Source organism: Mus musculus, chromosome 4, assembly GCF_000001635.26.
Source record: "Mus musculus strain C57BL/6J chromosome 4, GRCm38.p6 C57BL/6J".
NCBI classification, from domain to species: Eukaryota; Metazoa; Chordata; class Mammalia; order Rodentia; family Muridae; genus Mus; species Mus musculus.
The window spans coordinates 138,386,039-138,408,479 of NC_000070.6; the positions used below are offsets into that span (position 1 = coordinate 138,386,039).

Consider the following 22,441-nt stretch of genomic DNA (forward strand, 5'->3'; position numbering starts at 1 on the left):
CATAGTGACTCACTGAGATCCTGTCTCACCCATGTCTGTGATGGTACATGATAAAATCTCATTCTGGTGGTGGTGGGCACAGGGCTGGCTGAATCTCTGCCATGCTCAACGTATGGCTTCCAAGGATACCCTGGGTGAAGGCACCCGGCAGGCAAGCCTGCGAATAAGGTAAGCATTATGTACATGATCCAGGTCCGAGAGGTGCACATACTGGTCTAGTGACCTAATGCAGTTGTGTGACTACACCCAAGACGAGGGGGCACACTTTAGCTTGTGAGAAGAGGAAGCAGCTTCTACTACAGACAGGAAGAGGATGGAGCTGGGCAGGTCAAACAAGAATCTATTGTCTTAGTCACCTTTCTGTTGCTGTGAAGAGACACCATGACCACAGCAACTCTTATAAAGAAAAACACTTCATTGGGGCTGGCTTCCAGTTTCAGAGGTCTAGACCATTATTGTCATGGCGAGAAACATGACGCAGGCAGGCAGACATGGTGCTGGTGAAGGAGCTGAGAGTTCTACATCTTGATTTACAGGCAGCAAAAGGAGACTGTGTTCCACACTGGGCATAGCTTGATCATATACTACCTCAGGGCCCACCTCCACGGTGACATACTTTCTCCCACAAGACCACAGCTCCCAATAGTGCCACACCCTATGAGACAAACATTCAAACACATGAGTCTATGGGGGGGGGCAACGCCATTCCCATTCGAATCACCACATCTACCATCACTTCGTGTTAAAGCCAGAACACTTGGTCTTCTTTCCCAAGGGTTCCCAGCATACAGCAGTGTCGGCCTCATCTTCCTAACTAGGGTCCCTTTGATGAAAGTTATCATCCCTGCCTGTCCCTGACACTTCTGTCTAACTCCCCAGAGTCTGCGTATTAGGTAATTTTCTTATCAATGTGACAGAGACAACCAAATGGAGGGAGGATTTTGTAGGATTCGGGCCGTCATGGTGGAGAGTGCTGTGGTGGAGTGTTAGCTCACATCATGGTGGTATAGGCAACAGAGAGCAGAGGGTAATACAGGAAGGAGTCAGAGTGATAGACAGCTCTAGTGACCTCTTTCCTTCAGTTAGGTCCCCCCTCAAGACTTTTACCCCCTCCTAATAGCCCACCCAATGCATTCACTGGTCAAGTCAATCCAAAGGCTCTAACTTTCCCTGTAAACACCACAGCAAACACCCAGAGGTGCACGTCCCTAACACCCTCTGCATTTTTTTCTTTTCTGTTGTGTTGTGTTTTGCTTTGCTTTGCTTTGCTTTTGAGACACGGTTACTCTTCATTGCCCTGGCTGTCCTAAACTCATTCTTGTAGTTTTGTAGGCCAGGCTGGCCTCAAACTCAGAGATCCACCTGCCTGTGCTTCCCAAATGCTGAGATTAAAGGTGTGAGCCACCACCACCCTGCTACCCTAGGTTTGTCCTAATCTAGTTAGGTTGTCAATCAAAATTAACCATTACTCAGTGCGGAGGTCATAGCCCATATTACTTTTTTTCCCCTTCTAATTGCTGTGATAAAATACCATGACCAAGGCAACTTATAAAAAGAAAGTGTTTAATTTGGAACTCATGGCTTCAGAGGGCTAGAGTTCAAGACCATCATGGTGGGGAGCATGGCAAAGGCAGGCATGGTGCTGGAGAAGTCCTGAGAGCTCACATCATGAACCACCAAGCCCAAGGCAGAGAGCACATGGGGAATGCCATGAGTCTTTTGAAACCTCAAAGCCCTGCCCCCAGTGACACACCCCCTCTAACAAGGCCACACCTCTTCAGCCCTTCCCGAAGAATTCTATCACTTGGAGGCCAAGTATTCAAACATGAGTCTGTGGGAACTGTTCTCATTCAAGCCACTGAGAGAAGAAAGGGTTTATCTGGCTTACAATTCGAGACGGATACAAGTCTCTCATGTCAAAGGAGCTCGGCAGCAAGCAGCAAGCATGGTGACCGGAACCTCAGGCAACGCGGTGGGGATAGCACAGGGTTATGACAACACAAAGATCCCCTCCCCCCACCCATAAAGCCTTACCTCCTAAACCTACCGTAATGGTACCATGGACCGGGGCTCGTGTATTCAAACACCTAAGTCTATGTAGGACGTTCTCATTCAAACCACCACATGGTCTGGGCTCCTGGAAGCCCATTCAGCCATTTGTTCTCAATAAGCCAATTTTAAAAAGTCAGGTTGATAGTGAAAAGCAAAGCAGGAAAAAAAAAAAGATTTATCCAGTGCGCCTACATTAGGAACAGGGGCAGCAGGTCTTAGGGTTTCTATTGGCTGTGGTAAACACTCTGACGGAAAAGCCACTCAGGGAGGAAAGGGTTAATTTCATTTACAACTAACTCAGGTCACACTCCATCGTGGACAGAATGCAGGACAGGAACTCAAGGCAGGGACCTGAAGGCAGAGCCTGAAGCCCACAGAGGGCTGGGCCCCTCCCACATCAACCATTAGTCAAGTTGTCTGTTCACTAGTCTTATGGAGGCATGTCCTCTTGCCGGGTGGCTGCGGCTGTGGTGGTGGTGCATGCCTTTAATCCCAGCACTCGTGAGACTGAGGCAGGCAGCACTCTGTGAGTTTAAGGCCAGCCTGGTCTACAGACCAAGTTTTATTTATTTATTTATTTATTTATTTATTTATTTATTTATTTATTTATTTATTTATCTGTTTGTAGATGAGTACCCTGTAGCTATCTTCAGACACACCAGAAGAGGGCATCCAATCCCATTACAGATGGTTGTGAGCCACCATGTGGTTTCTGAGAATTGAACTCAGGACCTCTGGAAGAGCAGTCAGTGCTCTTAACCGCTGAGTCCCAAGACCAAGCTTTAGGACAGCCAAGGATGCACAGTGAAACCCTATCTTGGAAAAACAACAACAACAAAATAAAAAACACAAAACTCACAACAAACCAGGATGAGATGCAGTGACCCTCCCTCGACAAGTCCACCTTCATGACCCTGAAGTGAGGGCATGGCTTCAACAGAAGGCAGAAGTCTTGCATAGCTAAGTGGCCTGACATGAGTGACCTGTTAGAGTCCTCCTGGCCTTGGCTTTCGTCTCATCGTGTCAGGGGGGCTGACAAGCTGCCCTTCTCTTTCCTGAGATGAGAATTCGGGTTTGGAATCCATTGTTTCAGAGACCTTCCAGTCAGACTGAGGGACACTAGCGTCTGTAGAATATTTTTGTTTCTGTCAGGCCAGTTACACCATGACATCCAGACTGGGAAGTTTGTGTGTCAATATGCTGCCTGGAGCACATATTCATTCATTCATTCATTCATTCATTCATTCATTCATTCATTCATTCATTCATTCATCCATTAATTAATTCATTCATTCATTCATCTCTGAGTGCTCGCATGTATGTGCCATTGTGCTGGGTGCTAAGATGAACAAGATGGGGGAGAGCTCTGCAAGTGTGAGGACCAGAGTTCAGATCCCATGTAAATGCCATTTGTGTGTGCCAGACCATACATAATATACAGCCTCAGAGGGTAGAGACAGGGTGTGGTGTCTTAGTTAGAGCTTCTATTGCTGGGAACAGACACCATGACCATGACAACTCTTATAAAGGAAAACATTTCATTGGGATTGGCTTATAGTTCAGAGGTTCAGTCCATTATCATCATAGCAAGAAGCAGGGCAGCATCCAGGAAGACGTGGTGATGGAGAAGGCACTGAGAGTTCTGCATCGTAATCCAAGGGCAGCAGAAAGAGACTTGAGCTTGAGACCTCAAAGACTGTCCCCAGTGACACACTTTCTCCACTCTAGCAAGGCCACACCTACTCCAACAAGGTCATACCTCCTAATAGTGACACTCCCTAGAAGCCTATGGTAGCTATTTTCTTTCAAACCTCCACACCAAGGATCCCCAAGGCAAGCTGGATAGGAATACTAGTTAGTTGGTCTAGAAAATTCTGGATTCAACTGAGAGACCTTGCCTCAAAGAATAAGGTGAGAGAGAGAAAGAAGAGAGTTCCTGTCACCAGCATTACACACACACACACACACACACACACACACACACACACACACACACACACACACACGCACGCACGCACGCACGCACGCGTGTGCTCAGGTGCACTAACATCACACATACAGACACATGAAAAATGTTAAAGATATTGGATCTGACCTCTTGGTGTTCTGATCAGAGACTTGGCATCTGATCCCATTTGAGTTTTGCCTTAGGAGAGTTCCAGGTAAAATGGTAGCAACAATAGCTTCCTCAAACTGAGAGGTACTCCGGTATACAAATTACATTATCCTCCAGCCATCCAAGAAGCCAGCTCACCTGGAAATGGCAAATGGAGGCTCCAAACACCTTTCGGAACCTGCCTGAAGTCACACAGCTATCAAAGTCCACCAGACTGGCATTTAGCTTGTCTCAATCACTCTGAGCTCAAGTCGACTCCCTGTGGACTAAACTAGAGGCTGCAGATGTCCAGGTGGCCATTCATTCCTCTGCCCATCAAAGTACCAATCCCAGCCAGTGAATCTGGAAGGCAAGTAGCCATCACCAGGGGCTGCTCTGCTCTGGGAAAGTCAGCTCTGGGAGTGGGGAGAGCCCAGCCCAGAGAGAGGACCCTGACCTGGGGCTTTGGAGAGCTGAGCAGACCCGTGGGTAGCAGCTTTATTTAGGTTGTGGGTCTCCCCAGGCACCATCTGGCTGAACGGGAGTCTGGCTGAACAGGGCAACTGAGGATATCTGTCCGTATCTCCTGGCAGAAGCTTGGCAGAGGGACTGCCCCTCCACCCATTTGGTTTCCTAGCCTACGGTGGCTCTTCCGTCTGGCTCACTCATTCATATGTTCACTCAGCAGATAACCGCTGAGCCCCCACCAACTCTCTGCCCTACTGTGGGCAAGGATGTGCAGACATGAAGTTTCATGAGTAGGATGAACGTGAGGAGACATTCATGGGAGTTCAGGGATCATGGGGGAAGAAGAGACCAAGCCCTGGGTTGAGTCTGAGGGCAGAGATCTCCACTAGTGGACACGGGTTGAGGAAATTTGCCAACAGGTGGAGCTGGGCCTTGAAGGATGGATTGGATTGAAAAAAGGAGGTCAGAGAGAAAAACATTCCCCACAGCATGAACAACAGTGCAAAGGCCTAGAGGCAGGAGTGAGCTGTGACACATGGAAAACCAGGGAGCACTATGTGAGCACACACCTGGGAGCCAAGATGGCTGGCTGGTTGGCCCGCTGACTATGTATTGAGCTATGAACATGGCATGTCACATTGATCACTGGTCAGCCCCTCTGGAGCAATCAGGAGAGATAGATTTAGGCCCCACAGTTCCCAGGAGAGTTTTGTTGCCAGACTCACTAGGGGCAACACTTGCCACTCTTTATTGCTATACATAAAGTGCTCCCATAATGCATCTCTGGCTGGGTCAGCCAACAGGCCCAAGCCTCAGGCTAGAACATTCAGAGGAAATTCCATCACTTAAGAAGAGAAAAATCTGCCAGGCATGGTGCTACAAGCAAGAATTCCAGCACTCGGGAGGCAGGGGCATGAGGATCTCTGGAAGTTCAAGGCTAGCCTGGTCTCCATAGTGAGATCTCCAGGACAGCTAAGGCTAACTCAGTAAGACTTTGTCTCAAAATAAATCCGTTTTTAAAAATTGTAGACTCACACCATTGACATCGTACAAAACATGGGCTCCGGACGTGGAGGCGCATGCCTTTAATCCCAGCACTTGGGAGGCAGAGGCAGGCAGATTTCTGAGTTTGACGCCAGCCTGGTCTACAGAGTGAATTCCAGTATAGCCAGGGCTACACAGAAATCTTGTCTCAAAAAGTAAAAAACAAACAAACAAACAACAAAATATGGACTTAGTGGTCGAGTACTACCTTAGTATGTTTGAGCCCCCCCTACCTCTTGTAGTTAGAACAGGATGGGTAAGCCCCTCGCCCCATTAATCCACCCCTTTGTTCCCCACGATGTCTAGAACAGATGGAAGACTTAAAAAAATATACCGTATAAAAACCAATAGTCCAGCTGGGTATGGTGGCTCACACTGTTTTTGAGACAGGGTCTCACTATGTAGCCTTGGCTGCTCTGGAATTGCTATGTAGACCAGGCTGTCCTTGAACCCGCCAAGCTCTGCTGGCTCTGACTCCCTGGATGCTGGGATTGAAGGTGTACATCACTATATAATCCAAGCACTTAGAAGGCTGAGGCATGAGGACTTGTGGTCAGTTCTAGGTCACTTTAGGCTACTTAGTGAGTTCTAGGTTGGTCCAACCCACTCCCAATTCTAGGTTACAAGTAAGGAATCTAAAGAGATCTGAGGACACCAGGCTACCCTCCCCCTGGAGGACAGGGGTGCCAGGGATCTGGGGCAGCCCCAAACACCTGACTCTGGCCAGGCGGCAGCTGGAGCCACGCTAGCCTGTGGTACTTTTCTAGCCTGTGGTACTTTTCTAGCCTGTGGTATTTTTGCCTCCTTCTTTACTAGTGGAGGGCAGATGTTGCTCCAGCCATCCTTCCTCCATAGACTTTGGAGATGGGGTTGCAGCAAGGATTGTGCTATTATTCCCAGGTCTTTTCTGGAGAGCATTGCTTGGGGGGAGGGGGATGCTATATTAGTGTGTATGCGTGTGCACTTTGTGTTGGGTAGTTGCCAAAGGAGAAAAAAGTGAAAGACTGGAAGCAAGTCTATAAATTATCATCCACTGCCTGCCCCCTACATTCTAAGCACTTCAGGTGAGACTACCCCAGCTCAGAAGAAGGCTCCGCAGCGCCTAGCCCTGGTACCCACCGGTAGGTCCCGTTTAGGCCCTAAACAGAATATCTGCTGTACCATTTGTATTCAGAAGGGCATACTAGTATCCCTGTTACTCTGTGAGGCTATCTTTTTTTTTTTTTTTTTTTTTTCGAGACAGGGTTTCTCTGTATAGCTCTGGCTGTCCTGGAACTCAGAAATCTGCCTGCCTCTGTCTCCCGAGTGCTGGGATTAAAGGTGTGCGCCACCACTGCCCAGCTTCTGTGAGGCTATCTTAACCAACCCTAGAGGCTTCCTCTGAAGCCCACAATCCTCTCCAGGTGTGACATGTCACCTCTTCTCCTGTCTGATGTGGGAAAAACACATCAGCAGAAGCCTTGACAAGTTGTACAGGGAACACCACAGACAGGACATCACTGCTTGATCAGTCATTGGTGTGCAGAGCCAGCCCCGACTTTCTCTAGCTGACTTCTGACCCTGTGAGGGTTCAGCCTTGGTGTAGTGGCTGCTGTCTCCTGTTCAGAGAAAGCGTGTCACTTTGATCACTAGCGTTGATTAGCTCTGAGACCAGCTCCCAGCTCAACCCAGGGCTGAAAATGTAAGAGCACAAAACTCACTGTCCCAGGGTCTGGACTTCTCTCTCAAGTCTTTCAAAAGAAATCTGGGCTGCTTCCTCTCCTCCCTGAACCAGGTGGGACCATGGTCTGTATCGCAGGCTATGACACACACTTGGCTAAAGAGAAGCCCCTAAGCCGGGCAGTGGTGGCACACGCCTTTAAACCCAGCACTTGGGAGGCAGAGGCAAGCAGATTTCTGAGTTCAAGGCCAGCCTGGTTTACAGAGTGAGTTCCAGGACAACCAGAGCTACACAGAAAAACCCTGTCTCCAAAAATAAACCCAAAAATTAAAAAATAAATAAATAAAAATAAAAGAGACAGAGAGAGAGCGAAGCCCCTAACTCAGCACACACTCCCCCCACCCCACACTCAAATGCCCCAGAGAAACTTGCATCCCAGTGCCCGGTGTACAGACATCGTGGGAGGCAGAGACAGACAGACTGATGGGATAGACAGGGGCTGTTCCTCTAGGGGTTGGCTGGTGCCGTTTTCAGACAAAGCATATGTTGCTGCCTCCTCCCCTGACATTCCGGGGAAAGCTTCCAGCCAGCAAGCCACAAGCTGCAAGCCGGGGATCATGGGAGGTGGCTACCGACTCTTAAAGGGGGCATTTTCTGGGCCTTTCTCCTGTCCTTGGGCTATGTAATGACAATCTCACCCCCAGCAGGGCTGGCAAACACAACACAGGAGGGGTGACAGGCCTGAAAAAGCAGATTTACTTTATTTACAATGATCAGTAGATGACATAGATCTTTGGGTTTTGATGGCCTTGTGGAGACACCTGGGCAGGGCTCACCCCGGTCTCCTTGTTAGTACCTCCTCCTCCCTCAGCCTGCATGTGAGTCCAGCTGTGGTCGGGACCTGCTTGTTCTGAAAGCCTTGGCTTGTCTGGGACATGGGTCCTTACCTCCTTTGGAGGTTCCATCTTGGTCCAGGATGCAGGGTACTTAGGGTAGACCAGTTCTCTGTCTGCAGAGAGGGGATGAGCAGAGTCCTGTAGGGCAGCCAAGGCAGAGGCTTGGAGAGCTGCCTAGCAGGGCTGTTGCCTGTCGCACTCTGTCTTTTGCATGTAGACAGGCCCATCTCAGTCTCCTTTAGAGGTGTAGTAATTGTCCCTGTGTGTACGGGAGCCCTCCGTGGGGCTGGCCTCAGTTCTCCCCAACCAACCACCACACTTCCTTATCTGAAATCTCTCAAGGGTGGTTCTTATCATAAGGAATAAGAGACCAAGGGCAGGGTCATTACTCCTAACCTAGACTGGGTCGTGGGTACAACCCCCCCCCCAGGGGTTCCCTTTCTCCTAAGAGGCCGTTTTGGGACAAGAGCAGGTTGGTTCATCTGTGGGCAGAGACTTGGCATATAGCGTTGGGGGGCAATTCCACAGTGGTAGGCCAGGGAAACTCCCAGTGTGGGGACGTATGGACTCCTCTCCACCCCCCAAAAATTAAGGGCATATCCTACTTCACCCTGAGCTAGGATGAGGAGCAAGGCGACCATTACAGTGACCGCGAGGGCTGCAGGCCAGGGACCAGGGGGGCGGAAGCGGGCAGGACCGAATTGAACTCCAGGTCAGTCTCCTGGGCCGGGTCTAGGGCCCCGAGTCCTAGCCCTGCGCTCTCAGCGCGCCTGGCCCGCCCGCTCCCTGGAGCCGGCTTTCCAGCGGCGGGGCTGCGCTGGTGGCGGAGGTGCCGGGGCACCCCGCAGGCTGCACGTCCTCAGCTCCCGGGCCAGGCTGAGCACCTCGGGCCGTTCGCGCTGCAGGGCTCCTTCCTCGCTATCCCGGGTGTCCTCCTCCTCCGCATCCTCCTCCTCATCCTCCTCCTGGATGCTGCTGAGCCGCGGAGCTCCGCGACCGCGCTCGCCCGGCGGAGGCCGGTAAGCGCACTTGGCGTTGAGCAGGCGGCGCAATGGAGCCCGGGGTACCGAGGCGGCGGCGCCCCCCGCACGGAGATGCTGCTGGCGCACGTGGCGCGCATCGCTCTGGCGCTGCAGCCGCTTGAAGTCGCTGAAGGCCGCCAGCGCAGTCTGGTGGAGCAGGCGGGCCAGGGAGCGCGCCTTGTGCGCCCGCGCCAGCAACACAGCGTGGCAGCGCAGCACCACGGCCTTGTGGCGTGCCTGGTGGCGGTAGACCCAGGTGAAGACTCGCGGGTGGCGCCCATCCGCCGCGCAGTAGGTGATGCGCGGCAGCAGGTAGGCGTGCGCCGGTCTGCGGCCCCCCGAAGCCCCGGAGCTGCGTTCGCTCGGCTGCATGCGGATGCCGTGCGGACCCAGGGTCAGTTTCATCTTCGTGCCCCCTCCCGGCCCGCAGCGCGCCCAAATCCTGCCCACAGCGTCGTCGGTGCAGCCGTCGCCCTTGGCATGCAGGGTGACGGCGTTGCCCAGGTACCACACGGTGTAGGTGGGGTCCTCCTTGTTAAGCTCCACTTTCTGGCGCCGGCTGCGGAACACGCGGCCCAGACGCTCCAGCGGCCAGTCCGGTAGCAGGTCCGGGCAGGAGCGCAGGAAGCTGGAGAGCAGCGACGTGTAGGCGAGCCCGGGGCTCAGGCTCTTCGCCTTGCGCTTGGCCTCGTCCTCCACTAGCACGAATTTGTTCCGTCTCCAGGGCAGCATCGCGGCGGCCCAAAGGGCAGGGAGCGCGGGGAAGCTCACTTGGGTCCTGGAAAGGCCAAAGGCGCTCAGAAGCCCACCGCCCAGGACTTGCGACAAGCTGGGCGGCGGCCGAAGACAGTCCTTGTGAGAGATGCCCAGTATCCGGCGGGGCTGGCTTCGCAGATGCCCGGTGCCCAGCCAGGCTGTCCGCTGAGATGCCCGTGCGGCTGCTTGATCGGCTCGGAGCAGCTTCCCCCAGGAATGACTCCAGCCGTCTGGGAAGCAAGGAGGGACAGGGTTTGGAGCAATAAATGTCCCCAAGGCCCGACTATAGGGGCGATTGCCACTGTCCCTGCCGCCGAGTCAGTGGCAGGGACGTCTTTAGAGCAGGGTCTGGTGGTTGCTGGATGAGGTGGACCAAGAGCACCGCTGCGGTGGGGACTCCTTCAGGCGTCGCGACTCCACCTCCCTTGGCTGCCTGCATCACCGGGCGGTACCGCTAGCTCTCTTGTCCCCTCCCTCTCCCCCGCCCCCTCCGCGCAGACTCGCGCTTCCCAAGACCCAGCACAGGCGCGTTGGAACTGTTTTAAGCTTTATCATTGGAAGGATGAAGAATAGAGGGGCAGCGAAGGAACGGGAATCCCCTAAAATATTGCGGAGGGATTTACGAATGTAAATTTCTCCAGCTTCACTGGTGGACTCCGAGTTCCCAGGGAGAGCCCCTTCTCTTTCTAGGGTTCCCGCCTGCTGTCCCTCACCCACAGAGCGTTCCTACCCGCATCTCTCCTCTCTGAAAGCAGAGATTTGGGGTGGGTTCCTGCTGGGGTTTGGTGCCCTTTGCCTCTTCTGTGCACAGCATAAAGCCAGCTGAGGTGGCCGAGAGCAGAGCAGTGGAAAAGTACTGTCTTTTAGTGAAGCTTTCTCCCAGGTTCCTCCAAGGTCGTGGACTAGGCCGCTTCCCCTGAGCTGAGAGACTGACTGGTCGGTCACACCACCACACCAGCAACCGCTGGTGGTCAGGACAGAATAGGGGAGAAGATTCTTGATGGTGGGAAAGGGTTTCCAGAGCAGACCTGAGACTTGTGGGAACTGCAGCAGGGAAGCTCTCCCTCTGGTCACAGTGCAGCCTCTGGCTCTTTGAAGATTAGACAGATAATGTCCTATCTGCAGAGACCGACTTTGGAGTTCCCAAGTGCTTGGCATTCGCGATCTCCTCAAATCCTTCAGACAAGGCAGTTCAGGCTCATGTGGTTGGAAGGAGATGGGTCACTCAGAACCTAGTGACCCCAGAGCTGGCCCTCGCCTTCTCTCTTCCCTCCAACCTTTGGCCATTCTGCATAGAGTCCAGGCACTTGTCTCCATCCTCTGGGGAGGGGCTCTAGAGTCCTGAAAAAACAAACCAAAACCAAACCAACCAAACAAACAAAAACCAGCCCTATGTCAGGACACACAGTTAGTTCTCTGAGTTTAAGCCTCAGGCTTCCAGACTTCCTGGACTGTTCTTATGTGGGCCCCAGGTCCCACGGCTTTAAGGCTCTCTATTGCCAACACGAGTTAAAAGTTGGGTCCTGAGCTGGGCGTGGTGGTACACACCTTTAATCCCAGCACTTGGGAGGCAGAGGCAGGAGGATTTCTGAGTTCGAGGCCAGCCTGGTCTACAAAGTGAGTTCCAGGACAGCCAGGGCTACACAGAGAGACCTTGTCTCGAAAAACCAAAAAAAAAAAAAAGGTGCTGGAGTGATGGCTCAGTGGTGAAGAGCACCGACTGCTCTCCCAGAGGTCCTGAGTTCAATTCCCAGCAACCACATGGTGACTCACAACCATCTGTAATGGGATCTGATGCCTTCTTCTGGTGTGTCTGAAGAAAGCTACAGTGTATTCGTATAAATAAAATAAATGAATCTTTTTTTAAAAAAAGGCTTAATTGACATGAATTACTGATAAGCAACAGCTTGTTGTTGTATTGCTTTGTCTTGAGGCAGGACTTACTATGTAGTCCTGTCTGACCTGGAGTTCTCTTTCTAAAGCCAGCTGCCCCAGAACACAAAACTCTAAAAACTGGGATTTAAGGTAGCCAGCACCATTCCTGGCTGAAAAACACTTATTTTGGTTTTGGGTTTTTTTTTTTTTTTTTTGGGTGGGGGGTGAGGCTGTGTTAATCGACTATAGAGACACAAGTCTTTAATCTCAGCACTTGGGAAGCAGAGGCAAGCAGATCTATGTGAGTCCTAAGCCAGCCAGGGCTACATAGAGAGACCCTGTTTCGGGGGGGGGGGAGTGTAGGTGGGAGCAAGATAAGAAAATAGAAGAAAGAATGCTCCAAATATCATCTGCCTTTTGTCTGGCAGCTCCTGCCTGCCAGAGACCTTAAGATGGAGGAATTGCAAGAAGAGGCTGCACATGGAGAATGCCCCTTCCATTCCCAGCCGGGCTCGGCTTCCTTTGTGCCATGGGTGTGGCTTCTGTTCCTGCTGCCTTTAAAAAATATTCCAGGATGTGCCTGCCCATCTGGGACCATATGGAATCACAGCAAATGCAATGCTTTGAAGGAAAAGAAAAAAATACTTTTTTTTCTTTTTAAGATGTATTTCTTTATTTTATGTACGTGAGTACACTGTAGCTGTACAGATGGTTGTGAGCCTTCATGTGGTTGTTGGGAGTTGGATTTTAGGACCTTTGCTTGCTCCAATTAACCCTGCTTGCTCTGCTTGCTCTGCTCGCTCAGTCTCTGCTTGCTCCGGCCCAAAGATTTATTTATTATTTTACATAAGTACACTGTAGCTGTCTTCAGACACTGCAGAAGAGGGTGTCAGATCTCATTAAGTATGGTTGTGAGCCATCATGTGGTTGTTGGGATTTGAACTCAGGACCTTCAGAGCACTGACTGCTCTTACCCACTGAGCCATCTCACCAGCCCCAACTTTTCTTTTTAATGATGTGTATTTATGTATGGAAACGTGCCCTTGGGTGCATTGCCCTTGGAGGCCCCAGGAGGACCTCAGATCCCCTGGAGTTTGAGTGACAGGTGGTTGTGACCACCCAAGGACAGGACAAAGTTGAGAACTAGATCTGGGTCTTATGAAAGAGCAGTGTGTGTTCTTGACCACTAAGCTGTCTTTCTGTAACATTTGGCATTGCTAATTATTCTATTAATTCTTGCTAACCTCTTGCACGTGGCTAGCAACTCATCCAGTCCCCCTCCCCCCCACCCTTGGATTCTCCTTAGAGTCCCTGTCTCCCCAGGCTCCTCCTTAGACCCCCTTACAATGCTCAGTGATCCTGAGTGGCCTGCAGTTCTTCCCCTGAATTCATTCATTTAGAAGAGTCAGCTGCCTCAGACGCAGCCTCATAGTCAGTCATATACAAGGGAAAGCCATTAATGATAGTAGAGCTCGGGGCTTTCCAGAAGGTCCTGATTTCAATTCCCAGCAACCACAGGGTGGCTCACAACCATCTGTAATGGAATCGGATGCCCTCTTCTGGTGTGTCTGAAGACAGCTACAGTGTACTCATATACATAAAGTAAATAAATCTTTAAAACAATTATTTAGATTACCACCCAGCTATTCTGCCCAGTTTTTTTTTTTTAATATAGGTTCTTAGATCTCAACTCGGATCCTCATGCTTGTTCAGCAAACATCTTTACTCATAAAGCCATCATTCCAGCCCACGCTTCCTTTATTTATTTATTTATTTACTTACTTACTTACTTACTTACTTACTTTTGGGCAAGGTCTGCGCCAGTTAATTTAATGTCAGCTTGACACAAGGTAGCATCATTGGAGAAGAGGGAGCCTCAGTTGACAGAACTCAGGCCATAGGCAAGTTTGTAGCACTTTCTTAATTAGTAGTTGATGTGGGAGGGTCCAGCCCATTGTGGGTGGGGCCATTCCAGGGTTGGTGGCCCTGGGTTCTTTAAGAAAGCAGATTGAGCAACCCAGTAAGCAGGATCCCTCCATGGCCTCTCCATCAGCTCCTGACTCCAGGTTCCTGCCCTGTTTGAGTTCCTGTCCTGACTTCCTTCAGGGATGGAGTGTGGATGTGGAAGGGTAAGCCAAATAAACCCTTTCCTTCCCAATTGGCTTTTGGTCATGGTGTTACATCATAGCCATAATAATACAAAGTAAGACAAGGTCTCTATGTATCTCTGGCTGACCTGGAGATCTCAGTGTAGACCAGGCTGGTCTTGAACTCACAGAGGTCGACCTGCCTCCTGAAAGTTAGGATTAAAGGCTTGTACTGTCATTCCCAGGAGCTTCCATTTCTAAATAACATTTCTAATTTTGACTCTACTGTTTTAAAATCATTTCCCACCTGCCTATTTTAGCGCATGATTTGATAGGATTCTTGTCATCTGTTGCCTATTGCTTTTGCTACCTAGCCACCTTAACTATGGAAATGGGTGCAAGCTACCCGTCCCCACTCAGAGAATTCTGGGATGAAAAACACAGACACACATGTTGTTCCATTTTAACTTCCCTTATTGGTTCAATTGTTGGCTTAGTTACAGCTCAACACCCCAACCTCTTGCCTGTAGAAGCAGCCTGTGGTCTCTCTGGCCGAGATCTCACATGGTTGGTTGGCTTTTTTTTTTTCTCTCTGAAGCATGGTGAACTCTTCCTTCCTCTCTCTCCTTTGTTCACTTGCTTTTGCCCACAGAAACCGGGAAGTCCTGTCTATTCCTTCTTCCCAGCAATTGGCCCGTGGCAGCTTTACTGATAGTTCAAGAACCAATTGGGGAATAGGATCTTAGTATCAGACCCACCCTACAATCATTTACCTCTCTCTCTACATGTGTGCAAATATGTGTGTGCGTGCAGTGCGCAGGTGAGTATGCTTGTGTGTAGAGGCCAGAGGATAATCCTTTACAGGAGATTTCTCTCTTTTCTTATTTATTAATTTACTTAGACAGGGTCTCACTATTAGACTGGGTTGACCTGAAACACATAGAGATCTCCCTGCCTCTGCCTCCCAAGTGCTAGAATTAAAGCCACCATGGCTGGCTTGTGTTTATTTATTTATTTATTTAGATTTATTTATTTATTATATGTAAGTACACTGTAGCTGTCTTCAGACACTCCAGAAGAGGGAGTCAGGTCTTGTTACGGATGGTTGTGAGCCACCATGTGGTTGCTGGGATTTGAACTCCGGACCTTCGGAAGACCAGTCAGGTGCTCTTACCCACTGAGCCATCTCACCAGCCCTTGTGTTTATTTTTGAGATAGGGTCTCTTACTAGGCTGGAGCTCACCAAGTATGCTAGGCTGGCCGGCCAGTGAGCCTCAGGGATTCTTCCATCTTCCCTTCCCTAACCTATTGCCTGGAGTACAACAAATGACACAGCACCTGGCTCTTTTATGTTGGTTCTAGGGATGAAAGTAAGGTCCTAGAAGTTGCTATAAGAGCTATCTCTTCAGCCCCTATCCTATACTACTTAGGACATTTTGTTGTCTTGGGTGTAGCAGTAGTTAATGTTTAATGGGTATTAGATAAATAATGTTCAAAGTGGAGCCCTAAAGTGTGCAATGATACCCTCTCCCTTTGTTGGACAACTTTCCGTGTTTTTTAAAAGAAGTTAGTTAGCTGCCTCACTTTTAAAGCAGACTTGTGTATGCACTTGTCACTAATTTCAATTCATGAACAGAACCCTCAGGCTTCTCCTGGCCTGGTTGAACACACAGGTGATGTTTCTAAGGTTGCATTTCTGTGAAGCGCAGCTGGAGGCACCCTCTCTGGGGTCCCATCTGGATTGGTAGCTTCATACACCTGGACAGCTGTGGTGATGAGACCTCACTGTTCTGGGTAGGTCCTGGGGACTTCCCCCTTTTTTTCTTTTTAATCTTTTGGATCATATTTTCTGAATCTCTCATTCCCCGATTACCCTGTCCCTTATGTCTTGTCTCCTTGCTTTAGTAAAACTTTTTTTTTTTTTTAACTTTTGGACACAGGGTCTCATCATATAATTCTTGCTAGACAGGAATTCACTCTGTAGACCAGGCTGGCCCTCAAATTCAAAGATCTGCCTGCCTCTGTCTCCTGAGCACTGGGATTAAGGGTGTGAGCCTCCACTGCCTGGCTTCTGGTTTTTTTTATTTGTTTGTTTGTTTGTTTGTTGTAGCTATCCTGATGGGTGTCCAGGTAGCTCACTATAGCTGTCTCCTTACTGGGACATTTGTGTCCTTTGATGCACATACTTTTTTTTTTTTTTTTGGTTTTTCGAGACAGGGTTTCTCTGTATAGCCCTGGCTGTCCTGGAACTCACTTTGTAGACCAGGCTGGCCTCGAACTCAGAAATCCGCCTGCCTCTGCATGATACACATACATTTGAAATTTTTTATTAATTAAATTTGTTTTTTAATTATTTTATACATATATAATATATTTTGATTAATTTTTTAAAAAATATTTTAATAAATAAATGATAGTTTAATTAATTTTATATTTTAATTAATTAATATAAACAAATAAGTTTGTTTAAATTAATTGTTTCTAAAATCACATTTATCTTGGAGTGAGGCACCTGCGCTCCATAGTTAGTGTGCAGGGTTCAGGAAACAGTTTGTGGGACTTGGTTTTCCTTTCCTACCCAGCTGTTCTGGGGTTGAATTCAGGCCATTAGGCTTGGAGGCAAGCACTATCACCCCCTGAGCCAACTCACAGGTCCATATTAATGCTTTGTTGATACAAGGTCTTATTATGTAGCCCAGGATATCTAATAACTCAGGACCCCCTCACCTTAGCCTCTAGTGGTGACTTTGAAGGTATTTGTCACTACACCCTACGTGATTTTTTTGTTTGTTTAATTTGAATGTGTCTATTTTTTACTTTGGCTGTCTGTGCTTTGGGAGTTGTATTAAAAACTATTACCATATACAGTCTCAGAATACTCTAAAGTTCTGATAATTTTGTAGTTTTAATTCTTACACTTAGACCTTTGACCTTGAGTTAGTTCTGGTATGTGGTGTGAGAGAGTGTTCCATGTTTGCTTTTTAAGTTGGTACTGTGCTATTTTGATTTCTGTAGCTTTGTAGTTAGTTAAAAAAAACTATATATATATAGGTATACATATATATGTATGTATATATATATATATATTTGGTCCATTTATGTACCACATATGTACCTGGCGTTTCTGGAGGTCAGAGAGGGCGTTGGATTCTCTGGAACTGGGGTTACAGATAATTGTGAGCCCCATGTGTGTGTTGGGAACTGAACCCAAGTCCTCTGTAAGAGTAGCCAATGCTCTTAACCACTGAGCCATTTCTCCAGCCCATTGTAGTAAATTTTGAAAACTGAAAACATTATCTTGGGGCTGTAGAGATGGCTCAGTGGTTAAGAGCACTGACTGCTCTTCTGAAGGTCCAGAGTTCAAATCCCAGCAACCACATGGTGGCTTACAACCATCCATAACAAGATCTGACACCCTCTTCTGGAGTGTCTGAAGACAGCTACAGTGTACTTAAGACATATAATGAATAAATAAATCTTTTTAAAAAAACCATTATCTTCTCTCTCTTTCTTTTGTTTTTGGTTTTGTTGTTGTTGTTTTGTCTTGCTTTTGAGACCGGGTAGAAAAGAAAACCAGTTCCCACAAACTGTTTCCTGAACCCCGCACGCTAACTTGGAACTCACTCTGTAGACCAGGCTGGCTTCCAGCTCACAGAGGTCCCCCTGCCTCTGCCTTCCGAATGCTGGGATTACAGGTGTGTGCCACCACTGCCCTCCACTTCCCCTCTGCCGTTTGTCCTCCATTGGCATTTTGATAGAGATTCCATTTAATCTATAGATTGCTCAGTGGTTCTCAACCTTCCCAATGCTTCAACCCCTCCTTGTGTTGGGGTGACTCCCCCACCCATAAAATGTTTTTGTTGCTATTTCATAACTATAATTTTGCTGCTGTGATGGGCTGTGATGTAAATATTTGATAATCAGGATATCCAATTTGTGAACCCAAAGGGGTCCCGATCCACAGGTTGAGAACCACTCACTGTTCTACAGTGTTGCCATCTTGAGAATACTGTCTGTAATTCATGAACATGGGGTGTCTTTCCATTTATTTATATCATTACTTTTTTCAACATTTGTGTGTGTGTGTGTGTGTGTGTGTGTGTGTGTGTGTGTGTGTGTGTGTATTCAAGTGCAGATGTTTTGAGGCCAGAGGTTAAGTTGGTGTCTTCCATTATCCACTGCCATCTGACTTTTGAGACAGGGTCTTTTATGAGCCTAGAGCACACTAATTGGCTAGTCTGGCTGGCCAGTGTGTTCAGGGGACCTGCCTGTCTCTTCCCTTCTAAATCTAGAGTTGTAGACCACACCCAGCCTTTACCTGCATGCTTGTCCAACAGACACTTTATGGACCGAGCCATCTCCCCAGCCCCTACTCACCAAGATTTTCTCTTTTCAGTGCACAAGTCTTTTGCTTCCTTGGTCATATCCCTAAGCTATTGGGGGGGGGGGTGCTATGTAAATGAAATTACTTTAATTTCCATTTCAGATTGCTCATTGTTGGTGTAGAGAAACCCAACTGATTTTTGCATGTTGATTTTTCAACCTTGCTGAATGTATTAGTTCACAATTTTTTTCTTTATAACTTCTAATTTTAGCTGTCTTTTATTTTTAATCTTCTGTTTCTTGCATTGATCTTCCTGGGCTTCTCTTCTTTATTCCTGTATATTTAAAGATAAATCAAACATCTACATTTTCCCCCCTAAAATGCCTAGTGACCGCTGTAGTTCAGTCCTATCCAAGAGATGGGAGAGCTGACTAGAAACTAGAAGCAGAGAGAAAATGTATTGAGTTCTTCAGAGCTGGTCAGTGTCCCTTGAGTGCTACCTTAAGGAAGAGGTGGATGAGCCTGAAGGTGTTGATTGGGCCATAAGGTCCTGCTCCCCTCTACACTGTGTCTGGGCTCTGCAGTCTGGAGGTCCTTTGGGTCAGTCCTGAATGGTCCAGCTCAGGGTTGGACTAGAGTCTCCAAGTTAGAGGCACCAGGTTGGGGTGGGTATTTGGAGCGCCCCCTGCTGGCTGTAGGTGGATCCTATTTTTTACCACCACCAGGCACGTGGGCTGGTTGGAATTCCTGGGATTTCCAGGGCTGCCTCCTTGGATCTTTTCTTGCTCTGCTGAGCTATGAGGTTGGTCCCAATCCTTCCTTTGTCCTAAATGTCTTGAATCCCACCCTGAGGCCACCATTTCTTTCCTCCTCCACAGGGTCTGCCTCTTTTCTTTCTTTATTGCTGTGGCTCGAGGCTTGGTAGGAAGAGGCAGTTAGCTTTCCTTAGTGCTTTTCTGATTCCTCGTTCTCAGGGTTCTTAGTGGTTTTCTGATGCCTCATAATTGTCCTCAGGGTTCATGTAGTGGCTGGGTGTGGTGGCATCCTGTCTGTAATGCATCTTACTCAGGAGGATGAGGCAGCCTGGAGTTAGAGGCCATCCTGGGTTACATAGCAAGATCTCAAAGAAAAAAATATTAGATTTTTTTTTTTTACGTCTTGGGGTTCATGCTTACAGGGTCTCATTATTATTCGTCTTGGGACTGTACATGTGCTCTGAAACTCAGGCATTGTGGCTGACACCTGTAATCTCAGGCACTGGGGAAAGCAGAGGCAGGGGGATCACTATAAATTCAAGACCAATTTGGTCTACAGAGCAAGTTCCAGGCTAAGCCAAAAGAGATCTTTTTTTTTTTAAAGATGTATTTATTTATTATATGTAAGTATACTGTAGCTGTCTTCAGAGACTTTTTTTTCTTCTTGCTCTGGCCTCAAAATCTTTTCACAGAACAAAACAACCCACATCACATCCAGCATCCAGGCAGGGGTTTGTAGCTCAGTTGGTAGAGTGCTTGTCTGGCATGCACAAAGCCCTGGCTTCCTCCCCCAACACACACAGCCAGGGTGTGGTCGCATATACCTGCAATCCCAGTGCTTAGAATATAGAGGCAGGAAGATCAAGAGTTTAAGATCATCTGCTACAGAGTAAATTCACAGCCAGCCTGGGCTCTTGAGAATCTTCAAAATGAATGAATGAATGAATGAATGAATGAGTAGGTTCATAGCCACCCATTAATTCAAATGTATTTATTTATGCATTCAGTCATGTTTCTTCTGACAAATAAGAAAGCTAAATACCTCACACACACACACACACACACACACACACACACACACACACACACACGGTTTGGAATTCTGCCTTCACAGGAATTTAAAAAATGATTTATCTATTTTTATTTCATGTGTATTAGTGTTTTCCCTGCATATATGTCTGGATAAGGGTGTCAGATCCCCTGGAACTAGAGCCCCAGACAGGTGTAAGCTGCCCTGTGGTTGCTGGGAATTGAACCCTGCTCCTCTAGAAGAGCAGCCAGTGTGCCTAACCACTGAGCCATCTCTACAGCTCCCATAGGATAATTTTTTATCGAGTGAGTGCTGAATTTAAAACTGGACTGCTGGTCTGAGCACGCAGACTTGAGAAGATACCTGCTGTGTCTGGCCTCCAAGATGGCTCTCAGGGTGCCTCGCTTCCAAGTATTCATTTTGGGTGGAGCCCCCTCCCCTCCTGGAGAGGGATGACTAAGTAACGGGTGAGGTGCTGAACAAAGTGACACTGGTTTCTGCAGCCAGATCGAGGGTCATTGCGGCCTGTTTCTCTAGGGTCACCGTGGCGGGAATCAGCTGTCATGTCACATGGGCTCCGTAGCAGCCTTGTGAAGTGGGAGAGGCCAGGGATGGAGGCATCCCACTCTTGGCCGGCACCTGTTTACCTCTGCAAGACTTGGTAATGGGCCCTCTTGGCACCATCGAGTGACCAGGGGACGACAGCCTCCAGAGAGCCTGAGTCAGAACCCTGCAGTGAATCTGCTCCTGATTGGTTGACCTGCAGAAACTGTGAGATCATAAATAAATAAATGATGTTTCTATTTCAAGCTTTGAGATACCCTGTCTCTCAGCAGGGGCATTTAACTAGTCATACCTCTAACCCTTAACCTGCAAAGCTCTGAATGACCCCTCCCCTCCCCTGTCTCCCTGTGACTCTCTTCCACCAACACCTCTTTGCCTCAGCCATGCCGTGATAACTCCTTCCAGGTCTTTTAAGAGTGAACACTTTCTTGCCTCTGGTCCTTTGCACAGACTCTTGTAGTCTAGGATTTTTTTTTCAAGCCAGTGTTTTGGGGCAGTGGTTTCTTGATTGTTCTTGAGTCTCTCTGGTCTTGCTCCTCAAGGCTGTCTCCACAGTGTGGATCAGAATTACACTTACCTAATCACTTACGGAGTGATTCAGTTACATGACCCCCTCCATAATTAAGCTCTTTTGAACTGTGAGAGCAGGGACGCCTATCTTAGGCACTGCTTACTCTACAGTGTCCTAGACAGTGGCTGGCACATTGTAGATCCCCCTTTCCCTGGGCCTCATTCTATAGCCCAGACTATAACTGAAACTTAATATGTAGCCAATGCTGCCCTTGAATGTACAGACTCTCTTGACTCAGTCTCCTGAGTGCTGGGGTTACAAGCATGTGCCACCATGCTTAGCTCAGAGACTTAGGTTCTCAAGACTTCCCTAGACAGTGTGACACACAGGATGGTCTTTAAAATGCTCTGGACAGTACCTGGCACATTGTAGGTCCTCAAGCACACCATGGACCATGCCCGACACACAGTAGGTCCCCAAAAGGTGGCTGAAAGCTGCACAGGAGCCATCTTCCTGCTGTGCGACTCGGGTCCTTTCTTCACAGCAAGAGAAGCAACTGAAAACAAACTCCTGGTTGATGGCAGGTCAGTCCATTATTCTTTTTTTTTTTTTTTTTTTTTTTGGTTTTTCGAGACAGGGTTTCTCTGTATAGCCCTGGCTGTCCTGGAACTCACTTTGTAGACCAGGCTGGCCTCGAACTCAGTGATCCACCTGCCTCTGCCTCCCGAGTGCTGGGATTAAAGGCATGCGCCACCACGCCCGGCTCAGTCCATTATTCTTAAAGGACAGTACATACACTTTTATGGGGGCGGGGAATCAAAACCAAACCACCTCACTTCCGACAGTGACTCATTTGGTGACCTTGAGTGGCTTGCCTTTCCTGTCTGAAAAAGGCAGATAGCAGTCGGTACAATGCTCCTGCTGAAGGCTGGGAACTGTTTTATTTAGAGACCTTGGCGTGTGTTCAATGCTTTTAAAGTACACTTTTCTGAATATCCAGGTGGTTTTTAAGTGATTTGAGCCTCAGAGTCAGGGTGGCCTGTAGTTTACAAAGGAGATTTATAGCAGTTGTAGGGGAGAGATGTGCCTTTTGGTGCTGGGTTTATACATATACATGCACACGCATGTTCTTTCTGCTGGTCTGTTTATTTCTTTTGAGATAAAGGTCTCCCTGTATAACCACAGTCCTCCTGCCTCAGTTCTTAGGTGTTGGGATGTTGAGATTACAGGTACATTCTTCTATTCCTGGGATGAATGTGTGTGTGTGTGTGTGTGTGTGCGCGTGCACGCACGTGTCTGTGT

General features: G+C 48.4%; 1 protein-coding gene across 1 annotated transcript; it reads right to left on the reverse strand.

The window, feature by feature from the left end:
- Positions 1–8,053: 8,053 nt before the first annotated feature.
- Fam43b (family with sequence similarity 43, member B) lies at positions 8,054–10,420 on the reverse strand. The gene has a single exon (NM_001081672.2). It carries the CDS (start codon positions 9,967–9,969, stop codon positions 8,977–8,979), a length of 993 nt encoding a protein of 330 aa, NP_001075141.1. The 5' UTR covers positions 9,970–10,420; the 3' UTR covers positions 8,054–8,976.
- Between the last annotated feature and the right edge of the window lie 12,021 nt (positions 10,421–22,441).